Source organism: Bombyx mori, chromosome 14 (assembly GCF_030269925.1).
Source record: "Bombyx mori chromosome 14, ASM3026992v2".
Lineage (NCBI taxonomy): Eukaryota > Metazoa > Arthropoda > Insecta > Lepidoptera > Bombycidae > Bombyx > Bombyx mori.
Window position 1 is genome coordinate 10,287,436 of NC_085120.1, and position 19,793 is coordinate 10,307,228.

Sequence of the window (19,793 nt, forward strand, 5' to 3'; positions counted from 1 at the left end):
TGAATTAAAGAAATAAATAAAATAAAATACATCTTAATACAACAATTCTAGTAAATAATATTGATGCAGGAAGTCGAGAAACTATAAGTTTTCGAATTCTTGACCTAGGTTAATAGATCGCAGTAAATTGTCTTTAACAAATATTTCTATCTAAACGGCCCGTTAAAATTATGTAATTTTTATAAATATGTATGCATACCTATTCAAAAGTAATTTAAAACAGTATATATATATTTACTAACAATATTTATTTTATATTTACAGTGTGTGCTTTTTGTTTTTTTCCTCAACTTGGTGTTGTAAGTATTACACAACTCCGTCGCTAACCTCTTGACCAAACAATTCCACACGTTGTAGCGTGGTTCATTTCATAATTATTTTCCTGCATATCATTTAAATATATCGTGGTCTAATGAGTGAAACGATGGAATTCAAGCGAGTGGTGACTATGTCGCGACTTTAATGATAGGGCAGTTACAGTTTACTGGTGGTAGGACCGCTTGTGAGTACGCATGGGTAGGTACCACCACCCTACCTATTTCTTCCATGAAGCAGTAATGCGTTTCGGTTTGAAGGGTGGGGCGGGCAGCCGTTGTAATCATACTGAAACCTTAGAACTTATATCTCAAGGTGGGTGGCGAATTTACATCGCAGATGTCTATGGGCTCCAGTAACCACTTAACACCAGGTCGGATATGAGCTCGTCCATCTATTAATAAAAAAAAAAATAGATTTTTCGAACTGAATACGACTTTAACGCGTGCTGATGAATGACATCGACGATGGAAGAATAAAATTGCATTATTATAAGGATAACAAGTTATTGATTGAATATTTTATTAACAAGAATAACTTGTAACGATTTATCATGATCAAATTACACTTGTGATGATAATACGCATGATATAAAATTTTATTTGGTTTAAAAAAAAACCTTTAGTTTCATAAATTTTATTAACACTTTTAGTGTTTCAAATGCTTTGTCGTAAAAAAAAGTAGCAAGTTGTTGTAGCAAAGCTTTTAGTGAAAATCAAAAACTTATCGAAGATACACCAACAACATTTCTAATGTCAACATCCTACTTATGTGTTTTATTATGTTTTTTCCAAGTCATTTCTTTTCATCTTCTCACCAAACAACCTTTAAAATAAATATTAATTCTACTATTTGATCTTAAACGAATAGTACCTAAATCCGAACATTTGATTGATGAACGTGAGAAAATGTAAAAAGTATATAAACGGATAAAGCATTGCGTAAGCTATATCTAATGATATAGATTTATTTATTTTTATTCGCCTGTCCGTAATATTGAGTACAATGAACGCTGGCCGTTCGCCTTGAAAACCGGTCAGAACATTAAAATGTAAGTAAATTCGCCAAACACAAAACCGTATGTATATAAAAATAAATGCATGTAAAAATTGGTAGATAAATAAATTTTATTAATACATAATACAATGAAACAAACTATGAGTCAATGAAAATTCATTTAACTTACATCAGGTTGTTTATATGTTATTAATGATTGCTCATTACCATAAGTACCATGATCTAATAGTCTTCAGATATTGGAAATATCAGAAGCATAGCTAAAATTGTTGACTAAAAAGTTGCATCAAAATATCTTAAATAAAAATATATAAAAAAAAAACGAATAAATGAACGAAAAAAGCGATATAATATGTTTTTTTTTTTGTAGCATCTTCTAAATAAACACGAACAGTTGGTTAAGTAACCAATTTAATTTCATGAAGTGATTTAATTATTACGTAATTTTAAATGTTAAAATTGATAAAATACACGCGTATCCAAGTTCTTTCAAGACTAATTATAATGCCATTATTACATCAATGCATTAGTTTCACAATATAATATTGGTAAACACAAAATCCGTCTTAAACATGAATTCAAACAACATAAATGATCTAAGTAAAAATATACTAGTAACGTGCTAAGAATAAACAAAGTTAAAGTCGTCAAATTTAACAAAAACTCTGTAAAGTTTACACTTCGATTTACTTCGATTTGTACTGATGTATCTAAGGAAAACCAGAGTTAGTAAACTTAAATGACCCCATATCTGAATAATAAAGAGTACTGGAAAGTGCATTAAACCTGCGCGTTCAAGTTTGAGAAGCGACTAGCTCGAACCGATAATATTTAGGGTTCTTTTTGTTGTAATGATCTCGTCCGTAAAGTATGGGTGCCTGTACCGGCGGCTCAACTTTTTTTATTTTCGAAAACATGACCCTCGCATTCAGTTATGATTCGTCCGTCGACGCGAGCGGTCGTGTTCCCGCGCGCTTTTGAATTCTAGTCATTGTTCCCAAAATTACTTAGTTTGTTTTATTAACTATACGTACGAATTTAGAATAAGTGAGTTCCTTTTTTGAAATTACTGTTCTTGTGTGTGTTCCGTAATTTAGGTCTTTTATAAGTAAACGAAGAAAACATATTTAATTTTTTTAATGCACGGATTCGGTTTGCTTTGGTAAGTGAAACTTGTGGATTAAGATTATGTATTACTTAAAACTACTCTTATGTAACTATTCAGAGTAATTTAGTAACGTATTTGTGACACCGTTTCATAACGTTAATAAGACCGGGGCTTTATTCGAAAACAAAATGTAACCGTTTCAACAGATGCTCTAAACTAAGAACCGCGAACGGAATGAGTCGGTCATTACTAAAAAAACACACACACACTATTACAAAATTATTATTGATTATTAAAAACTAATTTCGCTCAGAACGAAAAGGTCACAAGTTTGACAGTTGACAAAGGCGGTCCGTACTTTTAAAAGTGGTTGGTCCGTCAATGTCGCGTGTCGGTTACCATGTTTTTTTTTGGCATTGTATCTTGTTCAAGGCTTCGTTACGTCACGTAACAATTTAGGCCTGTTCCTACGTCACAACGGCCGTAATCGAGAATCGGAACAGCCTTTGATAGTTTAAAAACGTGATCAATCCGTTCCGGCCGAAGTTTGTCTCGGCTTACCGTGAGAAGCGCCTCGGACTTTGAAAACTAATTGGTACATATCCTTTGTTTTTGCTCAGCTTTTTGTTATTAGACGTAAGGTTGTTTTCGGTAAAAAATAATATTGCTCAGATGAGTGAACGAGCTCACGGCCTACCGTGTTAGTTACGCCGTTAAGTGGTTAGCCCGTGAGCATCACAATTTTTTTCTACCTATGCTGATAGCCTTAAGAAGCTATATCAGCTTTACCCTAGCGTGTGAGCTCTCGGGGCTCAAATCAGAGGTATTGTTAACACTGGCCCTAGCAAGAGCAGTGCTTCGCAGAATCTACCACGGGATCGGAATCGCGACCCACTGATAAGATCCGGCGAGAAACTCAGTGGACTGTGTCTATGGGTTCATTTACTCGCCGAGCCCTTCGTCGCCAGCGACGGGTTCGGCGAGAACTGACCGGTGCTTGAGGTACCTAAAAGCACCGTTAATGGATCAGGAGGATCCGTAACGACGTGTTGTCGACTGTTTACCATTCGGTCTACAGGATCGGGTATGACCATCATAACGCGAATGCCAGCACCCTCCTTTATATTTGAGGTTCATGTCTCAATTGTTCTGCAATCATGTATTTTTGCATATTATTCCTTCACTATGGAAGTCTTTTGTGAACATAATAATAATATGTGCGTTTTTTCATTAGAATATTTGATACCCGCCTGTGGGATTAGAACATCAACAAAGTCGTATCGCTCGCTACAAGTACATGAGCTGTCTTATCGCTTAGACCACGGCTCCTTCGATATTTGAACGATAATTGCCACATTAAAAAAACAACAACAATGAGATCCCGATCGTGCATAAACTCAATGTTATTCAAATGGCGGGAATACTTAAATGAAACTCATATTGACATTAAAATTAAAATTTAAAAAAACATTTCAAACAAATTAATGCAAGAACCTTTAAATCGCGGTCTCTGTCCTAATGAGGCTTAGGACTCATTCCGCCTTTAAAGGTTACACGGAACAAAGAAGGTCGTGACTCTCGAATCAAACAGACAAACGTCACCCTTAACGTTTGCGCATAAGATAAAAAATCGTACAACATCGTGCGTTTTGATGTGACGCTCGGCAAATCGGTTCGGATCTAGAATTGATTTGAGAAACGGCTCTCCGGCTGTTCATAATTAACATGCACATTACAATATAGCTATAAAGCGCTAATTGATTGAAAAGGTTAATAAACGGATAAATGGAAACGCGCTGACACTGGCCGGGGGATTATAAATAGATTGGCGTATGGTCGGTAGTCATTAGGTTGCGATTTACTTTACGATTTCCGACGTTGGTAATTACTCGGATAAAAAAAAAAAAAACTTATTAAATGCGAAATTCAAATTTATAAGGCGTGGCATAATTTGGGGTGAAATCTATATATCTATACTTCTATACTTAATATTATAAAGAGGAAAGATTTGTTTGTTTGTATTGAATAGGCTCCGAAACTAGTGAACCGATTTGAAAAATTCTTTCACTGTTTGGAAGCTACACTTTTCCCGAGTGACATAGGCTATATATAATCTTTTTTGAAAAAATTAGGGATCCTTACCAAAACTCCAATAATGTAACCCAAGGTGTAAAAAAATGACCTATAATATTCTTTACATCGCGAAAACTATTGATGATAGAATAAAACAATGTACAACGACTTTGTAGAACGCATTATTATTTACAAAAAGTGTCGCGACAGCATATGTCTAACTATTATAGTTATGCCGCAATAAGTGTTCTTTTATTTAAAAAAATAAAACAACGTCAAATATCGTTGAAATTTTTGTTAAAGACCCGAGCGGAGCCGGAGCGGGCCGCTAGTGAACTATAATAACCTAAGAAACTGATTAGCCAGATTTACGTTAGTATTTTTTTACAAACAAGCCATTGACTTATCGTTTTCATTTAACTATTATGCGTCTAATGTTAGAAAATTCATACTAGCGACTTACCCTTGTTTCGCTTGGAGAAATGTAATGTATTATTGTTTTATATATTATCTTTTATACAAATCTGGTCCTCACAGTAACAAAAACAATAAAAATACAACGTAAAAAACAAAAAACAACAAAACCTAATCTTTCCTCTTCTTATACATGTTATGGTTCACTATTTTGACGAGAATGGCTTACAAATAAACAGATTATATGGTGTAATGGGCTTTTTTGAAGGACTATTTGAGAAAAACACTTCCATTTACAATATAATAATATACTTGTAATTCAAATACTTCCGGCGCACACAAAAATAGCTCGCAGATAGCAGATTTTTTCCTTCTTACTTAATATCCGTTATCGTTATATTTTCGGTAATACACACTATATTTTTATAAATTACTAGCTGACCCGGCAGACTTCGTAGTGCCTCAATCGATAAATAAAAAGCCTAAACTTTTGTATAAAATAAACTTAAAACAGACAAAAGGAATCCGTCGGACGGGGGACACATCAAAGGGAAAATAAAATTGTTTTTTAATTTAATTCCGAGCATTTTCATATTTATCTACCTTTTAAACCTTCTCTGAACTTCCACAAATAATTCAAGACCAAAATTAGCCAAATCGGTGTCCGGCCGTTCTCGAGTTTTAGCGAGACTAACGAACAGCAATTCATTTTTATATATATAGATAGCCTGTTTGTTATTTTGATGTTTAAGGTTATGGTAATATTTATTTATATCGAATCCACAGCCTCAAAAATAAGTTTCGAGTTTTTAGCTCTAAAAATGACGATAACAATACTGAGACCTTAGAACTCATGTCTCAAGGTGATTGGCGACATTTACGTTGTAGATGTCTATGGGCTCCAGTAACCACTTAACACCAGGTGGACTGTGAGCTCCTCCACCCATCTAAGCAATAAAAAAATGTATAAACTTATACAACATCCTGTCACCGGGGAGAAGATAATCTCAGAGCCCTACGTCATGGTTACGTAGCCTGGGATCAGTATATATTGCATTGGAGTAACATCTTCCCATATATTTCACAACGCTTTCCCGAAAAACATCACTATAAAAAATATACCATATAAAAAAAATTGTAAGTACAATAGAACACTCTTCGATATAACTGCGAAATTATACACACATATGTATAATAAAAGTTCAATGACATTAAATCAAGTAACGACCTCTGCGCAACAAAAGACTTCAAATTCTCACCGGAATCAAAGAAAATACAACTACGTACACAAATTAGTATCATTTACAATAGAGTTACGAAACCGTTAAAACTATTAAACACACACTTAAGAGTTCCACGGGAAATTCAACCGTAAAATCATCGACGTGTTCTTAAAGACTTAGCTTGAGAATAAATGTGAGAAATATGAGGCTATTAAAGTCATATTCGCTTGCTTTTTGGTTTCTGGCTCGAAATATTTCTACGATCCCCTATGAGTATTCCCCTATTTGACTACGAATTCACACGGTCAGGTGTATTCTTAGAAAAGGGTCTCTTGACTTTTTAACAAAATCAAGATGGCGCGCTCTGTAACGGTTTGTGTGTTTCGATTTTCAAAATTAAATTATCTTTGATTGTGATTGGCCGCTCACCGCGTTGCTTGTTATGAAATATTGGTAAGGTCTAAGACTATAAATGGAAAGGAACAGATTGAGATAGATCGTGCTAGAGAGTGATAAAGACGGCATTAAGATCATTGAAGAATATGACGCAAGGCGTAGGAGGATAAGCCTTAATGCTTAAGGTGGTAAGCTAAAAATAAAACAATTGTATTCAAACGCCTGATTGAAGACACCAAGCAACATTTCGACCACAGTTGTTATTCCTCTAAGCGAGGCGAAGTAGAAAGCGTAAGGCAGATACATTTTTGGTATCAAAAAATATAATATACATAAACTTTTTATTGTAAGCCGTCAGTAAATGTTAGGGATGAAACAATAAAAAAAGAAAACATCGCTAATAAAACCAAACCTGCATAATGTATATCATCAGAAGCCTGTAACATCCTTATTCAGATGCAGGAAGCAAAATTATCTACAAAGGTACACTTTATTTACGTAGTTACTGGTGGTAGGACCTCTTGTGAGTCCGCACGGGTAGATATCACCACCCTGCCTATTTCTGCCTCTTACCATCACAGGTGGGCCGTGAGCTCGTCCACCCATCTAAGCAATAATATAAAATAAAATAAACTTGTTCGCCATTATGAATACATATATCTACAACTTATTTCTAGAAAATATATAAAGAGACTTCCGAGAAATAATTTGACTTGATTGAAAACCAAACGAAAAGGATCTCTTCAAGGTTGAACCTTTTAATTCCGCTAAGATCCTTTTAAATGGCCAACCTATGTTTTGGCACGTAGCCAGCCTGCACCGAGACAGTGAAATCAGGGAGAGTAAATTGCTATCATTTGACGGTCAGACGAATTTTAAGATTTTGAAGGTAGTATCTTTTTCATTGATCCCAATTTAATTGCGACAAGCGAGCAATGGATAGACTCGGCAATGGATAGGCTCGGTAGGCAGCGGCTAGCCTTTTCTCTTGGCATTGCTGAAGTCCATGGGCGACGGTAACCACTCACCATCAGGTGGGCCGTGTCCTCGTCTGCCTACAAGGGCAATAAAAAAGGCTACAATTTTTATTACATGATTCATTCATTGCAGGAGTCATTCGTCAAGGTTGTACCTGCCAGAGGGATTTTAACATGGGCTTAGTCGCATCGCTCAATATCAGTATATCATCTAATCCTTTAGACCACGACGACTTGCCAAATCGGTTGGTTTTTCCGGAGTAAACACGGAACAAACTATTTGAGAACCCAAAAAAGAAGTTTCTTCACAATTGGAACAATCCAAATGTACATGTCGATTGCTTAGTAATCCACGGCTCTTCTAAAGTTACGCCAATTACAGAATATAAAACTGCGGTCTTGCTGCGTCGAATATTAATCACTTCTAAACGCGAACACGTCACGTAACAACCCTTTTGTAAGAGCTGAAGCGCGCGACTCGATAATAGTCTAGATTTACCTACAAAATCGGGTTGATTTGTTTAAAGTACCTATATTACAATGACGAACGTAGGGTATGTATCGTATAAGTATTTCTGTTTTGTTGGCGTTTACGACCTAATATTCTACTAAATAGGATCGAAACAATATTGTAAATAGAAATTTGGCCTGGCTCAGATTTATGACGCGTTATTTACTCATTGTTAACCGTCCTTGAAAATTGTAGGTCTTGTATTGAATTGGAGGTAGCTAAATAGCAATAACTTTATTTTCACCTTGAATATTCATTGTGTTCAAAACCCGATTGTCATATTCCTAAAAATAGAGTTGATTTACGGCACTAGATACTTTGACAAGCTCACGACTCATGCGGTGTTAAGGTTTTACCGAAGCCCATAGATATCCACCGCCTACGACAATTTGACCGAACATTTTAAAATTGTCAATTAAATAAGTAAAAATAAAAGAAATATGTGAATAAAAAAGCATGTTAATAAAAAGTGACAGTCGACTTGAAAGCTTTTGGACAAACAAAACTCGAAAGCCTAACCACCCCCCTTTTCCTGTATAACGTTAAAAAAAAAAAAGTAATTAATGAACCCCGAAAACGCTCGGCTCCGACTTAGCCGACTTAACTTGACCCGCCTTAAATACTGAACTAAATTCATGTAATACAGAATAATGTGAATTATCGTTAATGTCAAACGACTAACGTCACTGTGGGGGGTCTCGGAAAATCGGTTACGGAGCACAATTTAAATACTGTGTCCCCTCCGTTTTATCTAAAATCTCGAACGTGGATGAACGTCTGAGCACGTCCAAAAATGAAATCGCGAGTCTAGGTAGAAACGAAAAAAAAAACCTTTGTAAAGAAGTAAAAAACGTGTGGTATGATGATTTACGACATAGATAAGAAAACGCTAATTTCATGTGTGCCTTTAAAACGTCCCATATATGTTCACTTTTTTTTTTCTGTGCTCACCAAAAATACCGCCTTTAATACTATGCGATGACCGAACTCGAGATTTTGATAGTCTCGCTAGGATTTTTTATCGATCTAGATTGTCTGACTAGCCCATAGACCTTGCTGCAACGCACCTTGAGACGTGAGGTCGAAACCTCAATTGCATTACGGACGTCCCCTTTCAAATTGCATCGCTAATGGCTGTGCGGTAGAAATGGGAGGTGGTGGTATGTATCCGCCTCTAATGATTAATAACCGGAGTGTTTTTAATATAAAATATTTAAGAAAATGTCATTGAATTATTCGCACGTTGTTCTCGGACAGATTTAGCGAAAACAAAAAATATTTATGAAAGGCCATAAATTGTGGCAGCTATGTTTTAAAAATTAAAAAAAATATAACGAATTGAACGTCTATATTTAGCCATTGGCAACAAATCTATAATTTTTAATCATACATGATATTTTCATAATAACATTGAATGCGCTAAATAAAAGCGAAATGTCCAAATTTCTTTTCATTATTATACAATACAATAAATACAGAACTCTAAAATGTATATAAAGAAAAAAAAGAAAGAATTTTGCAAATCGAAAAATGAAAACTATACATACATATCATCATCATCAGCCTATAGCAGTCCACTGCTGGATGAGAGAAGCCGAGGAACGCGCCCAATGACAATTCGAGAAGCCTACACATACCTACACACATCATAATAATATTCATAATAATTTCGTTCAAATAATAATTCGAAAATTGAACCCGAATATCGTGGAATTATCGAGGCGCGTACGGAACTTTCTCGTAACGAACAAAACGATAATTCAAAGTTACGCTTCATATAAGTTTTTCAATTCGCCGAGCGCTAGATTACGATGATAACAATCCGACCGTGGGGCCGCGTTCACATTATCTACATCCATCTATTTATATGGTCCTAGTACAGGCCTGTATTCGGTAACGGCGGATGTATTAGGATAAAATATATCGGCGTCGTCTGATTTTTTTTTAATACGCAAACGCTCAATGAAATTTTATGGCCCGTCTCTAAATCCGTGCCGTCTCGTAATCGATATGTAATCGATTCTTGTAGATAAATTATCAAGTTCGCGCCATTTACGATCACGTTTCACACTCCCTTTAGCAATCGAATTTAATTCGTTCGCCATTATACGAAGAACTGCCATGATTCGAATATGAATTATTTATTTTAGAATTTTTTATTGCATTACGATTGGCGATTGCAAGGCGATTGCATGCAGCAGAGATGCGAATGTTGCGATGGATGTGTGGAGTAACGAGAATGGATAGAATACGGAATGAATATGTTAGAGGAAGTCTGAAAGTGGCACCTGTGGCAGAGAAGCTGAGAAGTGCGCGTTCGGGATGGTATGGACATGTGATGAGACGAAATGAAAATGAGGTTGGTAAGAGAATGCTAACTATGAATGTAGAAGGACATAGAGGAAGAGGTAGGTAGACCTAAGAAGAAATGGATGGATTGCGTGAAAGACAATATGGGTAAGAAGGGAGTGAGCGAAAAAATGATATATGATAGAAGAGTGTGGAAGGAGAAAACATGTTGCGCCGACCCCAGGTGACTAGGAGAAGGGCAGGATAACGATGATGATATTTTAGAATTTTTTATAGTAGTTTCCGTGTAATTGCTTGGAAACCTATCGAATTTATCGAAAAGAAACATCGATGTTAGGAAATGATAATTAATAGTTTTTATTTAGACGAAAACTCATTTCTTATTAAAAATTGTACATTAATGAAACAGAAATAAGCATCTACCTATACACGTAGAATTGATATTACAATATTTATAGAATTAAAACTAACAATTTCTCACTGAAAAAATACAGATAAACTATTTATAAAATAATAAAATAATAATAATTAATTAAGCTAAAAAAAAAACAAAAAAAAAGAATTAAAACAAATTGAGGTTACATTATGTGTTAATAATTCGAAGTTAGACAAATTTTTGTTTATCCACATTTATTACAGCCTTATTAGCCTTCACAGAAACCGTGACCTTGATTTTGACCATCCGAAGTGTGTTCATGGCATCAGTCTGCCTCTCATGCCCTTGAATTGAAGCTGTTCTTATCTCAATCCTTGGGAATCCATTCTTTAATGGAAAGCAGTCGACGTCGCCCCAAACACGTCATTTCGGATCCTCCCGATCCACTAACGGTGCTATTAGGTACTTCAAGCACCGGTCACCGTTCTCGTCGAACCCGTCGCTTGCGACGAAGGGCTCGACGAGTAAACTAACTCTCAGACACAGCCCACTGAGTTTCTCGCCGGATCTTCTCAGTGGGTCGCGTTTCCGATCCGGTGGTAGATTCAGCGAAGCACGGCTTTTGCTAGGGTTCGTGTTAGCAACGTCGTCAGGTTTGAGCCCCGTGAGCTCACTTACTAGTTAAGGTTTCGCTGAAATAGCCTCTCAAGGCTATCAGATTAGGTAGAAAAATAAAAAAAACTTAGCCTCAGATGCGATGTATCACAATACGGCGTTATCTTCAAGAATCACCTAACATTATATTGACCGGAAGCTTCTCACTAAAAATAGGGGCTGAAAGCACGAACTAGGGCATTGACCGTTGTTTTTTGTTTTTGAAGTATACATAACTCAAGGGATGTTTATTTAGAATTTCTGATTGATGGCAGCGCGTTACTTTCGAATCTAATTAAAACATGACGCTAAATATATGTGTATATGAATATGTATGTGAATATACGAATATATGATAGAGATTATATATAGATGTATGTGTAAATTTTATATTATTATCATGATATAATATTGTGTACGTTGTTGTATGCGATGATATATATAAGTATATACCGTGTATGTGTTTGTATAGGTATGAAGTATTATTATCAGTTTGGTTATTTTCACATTAAGTAATGCACCTACCACAGGATTCTCTACACCACCCTTGGTTGACTGGTAAAGAATGCCTCAGGCATTAAGTCCGCCATTGTACTTCTGTGCATTAAGTTAATGAAATAAATATTTAAAAAAAAACATAACACTATATTCAAATATACATAAAACATAAGTGAAAAAGAATCTACAAATAATTGGGCACAGCAACAAGTGTGCCCCACATTATCGCCCTCCACTAATGTTTGGCCAAACCGCTCCTAAAACTGGGCGCGAGTGACTCATCTATCCAAACATGACTTTATAGCACATAATTCAAACAGTTACTATGTAATTGCTTATTTGACATATGATCGCGGCACGGGTTGGTTTCACTGTAATGGCCTTTCCGTCAGCAATTTCGTTCCAATTTTCCTTTATAACCATTGTTGACAGATGAGCATACTACGTATCTGATAGTTAGTTGTCATCTTCGCTTATGGACGTCAGCAATATGCCATAGACTTAGTAATGAACATCAGGACCACAGTTTTATCAAACAGAGTGTTTGTTACTTAAATAGGGCTTTCCTTAAAGCTAGGTACTCAATAAAACTATAAATCTTCTTTTTTATTTTCTCCACCTTATCCCACTAGGTGGGGTCGTCACAGCTATTTTTTTTCTTCCATTCTCTTCTATCAGCCGTCATTTCAACACTCACTCCTCTCTCTCATATCGTCATTCACTCCATTCATGTTTTCTTCGGTCGACCTCTTCCCCCTCTACTTTGCACTACCATTTCCATACATCTCCTTTCTACGCATCACATGTCTATACCACGCTAAGTAATAATTTATTAAAATGATTACTCTATTAATAATTAAGGTTTTTAAGGATTTATTAAAAATATTACTTTAGCTAAAGTGTCAAGGCGTATCGAGGCTTCGGTTTTTTTTTGTTTCCGACTGACGTAAAGTACGTAATGTTTACTATTTAATCACTGAAGCATGAAACCTATATTTAATAGAAAAGGTGCGACATATTATTATGTTATCAATCAACAGAATCACCGAATCAAGCAATTTCAAAACATCAACTCGAATAACAAGAATACTATTTCACTATTGATTCGTATGACACCTTTTGTCTAGAATTCGTGCGAAGTTTCATTCGATTTGCGACACCTCCAAGGGTCTAGTCAAACTATATTCGTGAATGCCTAAGATAAGGTACAGGGAGAAATTCAATTTCGTCCACAATGAGAGACGTCTGGGAACGGCATAGATTATATTATGAGATGTTTTATTCAAAGGCTCAGAGAGCATCCTTTGGAGGTTTCGTCTATGGCTGACGAATCTTAGACACTGCTATACAAAAAAACTGTCGTGTTAGTTTTGAACATGTTCTAAAATAAAGCGAACTCGTGTTTCGTTCTTCTATGGACTTCATTGAAGTCTACTGAGTTCCTACAATAGCCTACTGAGTTTCTCGCCGGATCTTCTCAGTGGGTCGCGTTTCCGATCCGGTGGTAGACTCTGCGAAGCACGGCTCTTGCTAGGATTCGTGTTAGCAATATCGTCAATTTGAGCCCCGCGAGCTCACCTATTAGTTAAGGTCACGCTGAAATAGCCTCTCAAGGCTTAGGTAGGAAAAAAGGGGGAAGATCTTCCCTTTGTCGTATATCTACAGTTACATAAAAATCTAAGTTCGTCCCTTAAAGTATCAACATGATTTTTTTCGTTTATCCAAAGTGTTCAACACTTTTATGATTTCAAAAACGAGTACCTTACTAATTAGTGACCAATATAATGAAAAAACACACCTATTGTTTTCATATCTAAGCATACGCATATCCATGTACGCACGTGCCGTTGACTTTTTTCACTTTAAATCGCATCTATTTAGAAGGACTACTTACTACTTACACGATCAGGTCGTGTGACTTCATTAACCGCTTAACATTAGATGAACAGTGAGCTCATGCGCTTAAACAATAAAACTCACAATTGTGAAGCAGTTCATAGTTTATATTACCTTCTAAAATTCATATATTTTAGGGCAATACTTATATTTGATAGTGTTACAGCTGTGACACACGGACAAATAGATACAACGAAAATAAAAAGTATATTTCGTTATAGAGTTGTGCTTGCCCTTATTTCGCAACCCTTAATTCTGCTTACTCTGAAACTCTTAAACCTCGAAACGGCTTTCTCGTGTCTCGATTGGGGACTATTTGACATTCACAATTGTTTGCCGACTCCCATGTTTGTTCCAATATTGGATCAAATGATTTCGTTATGTTGACGCACAAAAAAAATGTGAAAGAAAAGAACAGATTGTGATAGGAACTAAATATGAGTCGACTATTATCAAAGCCGGCAATCTGACTTTTGGACAATGATTGGTAAATCAGAAAAACGAATTATTGACGTTGTATTCCATTGGCAGTCACAAAACTCTTCGGAACGACATCTTAGATAAATAACAGGTTAACTATTAACCTTTATTTAATGCAGGTTTTGAACCGTATTCTTTGAAGGAGACGATTATATTCAAATCAATCTGTATTGACATATCAATAATTTTTTTTTGTCCAAATGCACAGATTGCCACCTTTGATAATAGACGACTCATATGTCATAATGATCAAATAAAATATTACGAAAAAATAATTTGTTTTCAAGTAAAACACAGGTTATGTGTACTGTAGTAAACACATAGACCTATATAGTAGGGACACGACATATTGTTCTATATGTACAATTGCTTATATAAATAGCACCCATTTTGAAGGCACATACATAAACATATATCTATCTCGTTCTTACTCAGCACTTTAACTCGCAGGAAAACAATATAACAGTATTTCAGTGCGTACATAAAATGAAACATGAATATACGTAAATATCTCCGTCTCCGTCTAATGAGGCCGAAAATCCGCCATGTTTAGCGCGCCAAATGTCATTGTCACGTCAGTTCGGCCGTCTGTTTTGGGTTGTATATTATTTATTAACTTTGATATCGATTTAATATGATTGATTATATAAAATTTCATAATTTATCATGCTTAAAACATACAAAAATAATAATTAAAACGTATTTTATAGGATCTCAAGAAAGTCGATGCCCTAAAACTATTATCTATATGTATTTAAATTCATTATGGAGCCCTCATCCGAAAAATCCATTTTTCGGTCGGAATCTATTGATCATGACACTAATCATAAATACCACTTTAAAATATGTCATCAAAACATATTTAGACATTCTGTTTAGATATTTCGGGAAAAAGGCTACCGACAAAATCTCTTCGGAACCATTTAAATAAAATAGTTTTATTCCGCAGTGAGTAAAACACTATTGTAAATTTGTTAAATATTTAATAATTAAGTGATTTTAGAGAGGAAGTCACAAGGAATGACGTTTGTAATTAATGAATAAATGTTCTGTAGGTGTTTTTTTTTCACGCGGTCCCTTGATAAGTTTAAAATTTGAATCACTCTCAAGCGAAAGTGATTCAAATGGTGCGGCGCACCTTCCTTGGGGTGCGCTGCGGTAGTATGTTACGGACTTTAGAGTCAGCAAAACAATTAAAATAGATTGTTATAGTCTAAGAAAAACACGTACTCAAAATACGATAACATTTAGCATGCTAGTAATGGGCTGATGGCTTTGAACTACGCCATATCTTTATGTTTTGCGACAAACGACAACTTTATAAAATCAGTGTAGCAACTTTTAAAAATCATCATATCGTTTACTTGGCAAATTCGAAGGACGAACTTGTCTTAGATTTCACCCATCTAAATCATATCATATTTGCACATAACAATATACCTACTTACTTCCCATTAAAGTATAAATTCTACAAATAAATAATACTCAACAATATTTAAAATAAAATGAGCCAAGAACGTTTATCGATAAAACCTGATAACATTGAAATCTTTTGTACAGCACTAAAGCCGCCATGTTTTGTGGCCAGATGACGTCACAGTGGCACGAAATTTTGGTTGACGTTTCATTTCCATAGGTTTCCTACTTCATTGAGTAAACAACACTGTATACACTATCCGAGCTCAGTGTAGCGAGAGATGGCTTAACGCCGGATCGAGTGGGAGAGAATCGCACAGTCTATTGCGCATGGCGACGCGTCGCCACGGCATGCGTCGCCACGCCAGAAATCGGTATTACGTGCGTCTATATCAAAAAAAATCTGTTAATTTTGTGATTTATTAAACCTTGCTTAATGAATTATTTTCGTGAAGATAAGACTTTTCCTATACGATCCGTGTCGCGGTGCTACGAAACATGCGTTTGAATGATATCCATAATTTATGAATCTTTTCAAGTTTGTACGTACGAAGTTATATTTTAAGCTGAACGAGCTTTTAAAACAAGTTTCATTTTATTTCCAGTAATACCTTACAAACACACAACTTAAAATTATGAACTCGCCAAACCTTTCAGTTTATTAGCGAGAGGCGACTATATTTTCACTGAAAATGTTCTTTCAAACACTTACAAATTAAAATTGTATAAAGAAGAAAAAAAAAAAAAGATTTGATTTTAATAAACTTATTTTTCGTAAAAAAAAGAAATATTAAAACTGTGTGTCTTTATAAAAACTGATAAATATTTTTGTTACCACGTATCAGCCGAATATTATGTTTGCTCCAATATTTGTTCAACGGAATACAATACAAAAGGATTCGTGGAAAGATTACGAACGCTGTACATTTTTTTGGTTTTGTTAAGACTTATTTATATTGGGGATTTACAGCAAGCATTACGTTTAGTTGAATTGGGATCTATTTTTTAAAGTCATCTTTAATTCGTTTTACTTAAGATACAAAATCTATATCGAGGGGTGAAAGATCATTTGGTTTAAGCAACATTTTTGTAACTTTACAAGGAGAGCCATTTGAAGTTTGAAATTTGAAAAAAAAAACCCATTATAAATAAATAAAAACTTCTTCATCAATTTTAATGGGACAAACTTAATTGAAGTTCAATTAAAAACATCTAATTGTTGATACTAATAGTAAATAAAACGGAACTTTTAATTGCAAAGATAAATGTCGCGTATTAGGAGATATGTCGCTTAAACCAAATAGTCTTTCGCCCCTAATTAATTTCTTGCTTACTGCTGTGAACCCCGACAATAAAATTATTCTAGGTTTTTCGCAAGCAGCATTGGGTTCTGGCTTAAATAACGCAGCCTCTGCTACGATAAAATTTATACCTATACTTTATGATTCAAAACTGGGATGATGGGGAAAGTTACTAAAAAAACGCCAAACGATGAGTCAATCATCCCATCAATCCGTATTTAGAAAAAAAAAAGCAATATAATTATCGACACTTAAAATTTTGATTTATTTAATAATTGTTTTCTTTTTACAGGTAAGTACGTCACATCGCCTAATTGTAAACTGTAAGTAAAATAACGAAAACACACTACGCACTTAAATGAATTTTACAATTATAAATATAAATAAATAAATATTTACTAACAATCACGCCACGTTAACTGGCCCCATACTAAGTTCGTGAAGAACTTGTGTTGTACCAGATAATGGAAATAAATGTAAGATTTTTATTATAGACATACATGTATTTAATATACATCCATAACCCTGGAAAAGACATTTTATATTTATCAAACAAATATCTTCCCTTGGCGGGATTCGAACCCGCGATCCCCTTGTGTAGTGACCATGTCACTTACCACTAAACCAGACGGCCGTTAAAAATCTGATTATAAATCTGAATCGGCAAGGGGCCACTCTTAGAAGAAGTCTAGTCAAGAATCTTGAGTGAAAAGACTTAGTTTCATTCGACAAATGTTGATCAAGTCATTTATTATTATTAATGAATTTTTACTTACGCGAAATTTTCTGGGTCCAAGGCGGACTAGTTATCCGGCCACTTGCCGTTGAGTGGTTACCGGAGCTCATAGACATCACAACGCGCTTGTCAACTTTGAGACGTGAAATAATGACCAGACATACACAATATACCATGTGCTCTTCAAACCGTAATGCATTAATGCTTCGTGGAAGAAATAGGTGAGTTAGTGACAATTTTTAGTTTAAATTTGCTATCTTAACTAACATCAGGTGATCGGTGCCATCTACCAATATAGAAATACACGGAATGACACATACCAATTTGTTCTTAAATAGTTTTCTTACTGTGTAGTTGTTGTTTATTATGTGTATATCGACGCTTGAAAGGCAAACGTGACTAAGCGACGATGCGTGAACTTTACAGTAGACTAATTTAAAGTTGAAATACCTGAAAATAAAATTTATTTTAACGAATCTAGCTGTAGTAGAATCTAGCTAGTAGCTGTCGGATTGAAATGATTTTAATAGACCTAGAAATATATTTTTTTTGCGCATCGAATATCGTTATTGCCTATTATTTATGTACAAAGCAGTTATTGTCGCTTAGTCACGTTTGCCCTTTAAGCGTCGATATGTAATCGTTAGATCTCACTCGACCGGAACTTCAGACAGAATCTTTATAAATTTATACACGTCGTCGCGTTATAAAACAAACAAAAATCTGTTCGCAGATTTACAAGCTCTAAGGCTCTTATCGGGCTTTCGATTATCTGTTAATTAAATTTCGAAATTAAGTAAATACTGAAATATTCGAGAACATTCTTCCGTTATTGTTCGAAGGCGGAGTTCGTTCGTGAACCGAAGTTTTTCGGATTTGTTTTGTTTACCCGAAGCAAAAATAAGTTTGTTTAAGTAGAATGAGTTGATTCGGGGCGCATGTTTGGAACACCAAAAGTTTTATTAAAACTCTCTTTTGTTTAACTTCTTATTGGCTTTCGTCCTGTAGATAAAGCGCCGGCCAATCAAGAAAATTAACGAAACGTTATAATATATTGAAGTCGTCGTGGCCTAAAGGATAAGACGTCCGGTGCATTCGTGTTGAGCGATGCAACGGTGTTCGAATCCCGCAGGTGGGTACCAATTTTTCTAATGAAATACGTACTCAACAAATGCTCACGATTGACTTCCACGGTGAAGGAATAACATCGTGTAATAAAAATCAAACCCAGAAAATTATAATTTGCGTAATTACTGGTGGCAGGACCTCTTGTGCGTCCGCACGGGTAGGTCCTGCCTATTTCTGCCGTGAAGCAGTAATGCTTTTCGGTTTGAAGGGTGGGTCAGCCGTTGCAACTATACTGAGACCTTAGAACTCATATCTCAAGGTGTGTGGCGGCATTTACGTTATAGATGTCTATGGGTTCCGGTAACCACTTAATATCATGTGGGCTGTGAGCTCGTCCACACATCTAGGCAATAAAAAAAATAAAAAAATTTAGTTTGCCTAGTTCTACGTGACGAAATTAATAACTTCTCGGGACACTCGAGCTTTATACGGTGAAAAAAAAGCCAAACCTATTAAAATCTTTATAAGAAAACCGGTACCCAAATCCTGTGTTATGAAAAGTAAATGGAATGTTCGCTACAACGGCAAATAAATAAATCCACACTCCGATATATTGGAGACAGGTAAAGCATAAAGGTCCTGCCCTCCTGGGGAGCTAACACTGGCAGGTACCTTGAAGGGACTTAGTCGTTGTGGTCCAAACTAAAAGAGAATGGTAATAATGACTAACCTTGGTTACAGACAAAGGTTGTCTCAAGAACTTACAACAAATTATGAAACAAATGATTTTCAACAAATTATCTATATATATAAAAGAAAGTCGTGTTAGTTACACTATTTATAACTCAAGAACGGCTGAACGGATTTGGCTGAAAATTGGTGAGGAGGTAGCTTAGAACCAGGAAAAGGACATATGATACTTTTTATCACGTTCCCATAAAACATAAAACGTGGCATAACAAAACGCAACTGATATGGAATAAAAAAACGCAACTGACAGCTAAACGTAATGTAGTCTATGGTT

General features: G+C 35.4%; 1 protein-coding gene across 9 annotated transcripts in view; it reads left to right on the forward strand.

Moving 5' to 3' along the window:
* Positions 1 to 19,793, forward strand: part of LOC101743927 (brain tumor protein) — a 486,142-nt gene that overhangs the window by 422,742 nt on the left and 43,607 nt on the right. Inside the window, exon 1 of one of the 9 annotated variants that reach the window (XM_021347498.3) lies at positions 2,266 to 2,494. The exons of 7 other annotated variants lie outside the window; for them this stretch is intronic. In XM_021347498.3, coding sequence (XP_021203173.1) covers positions 2,472 to 2,494 — 23 coding nt within the window. In that variant the 5' untranslated portion in view covers positions 2,266 to 2,471. Of the gene's footprint in view, positions 1 to 2,265; positions 2,495 to 17,262; positions 17,289 to 19,793 lie in introns of those variants that run through there. One more of the 9 variants, XM_062672158.1, reaches the window with a different exon arrangement.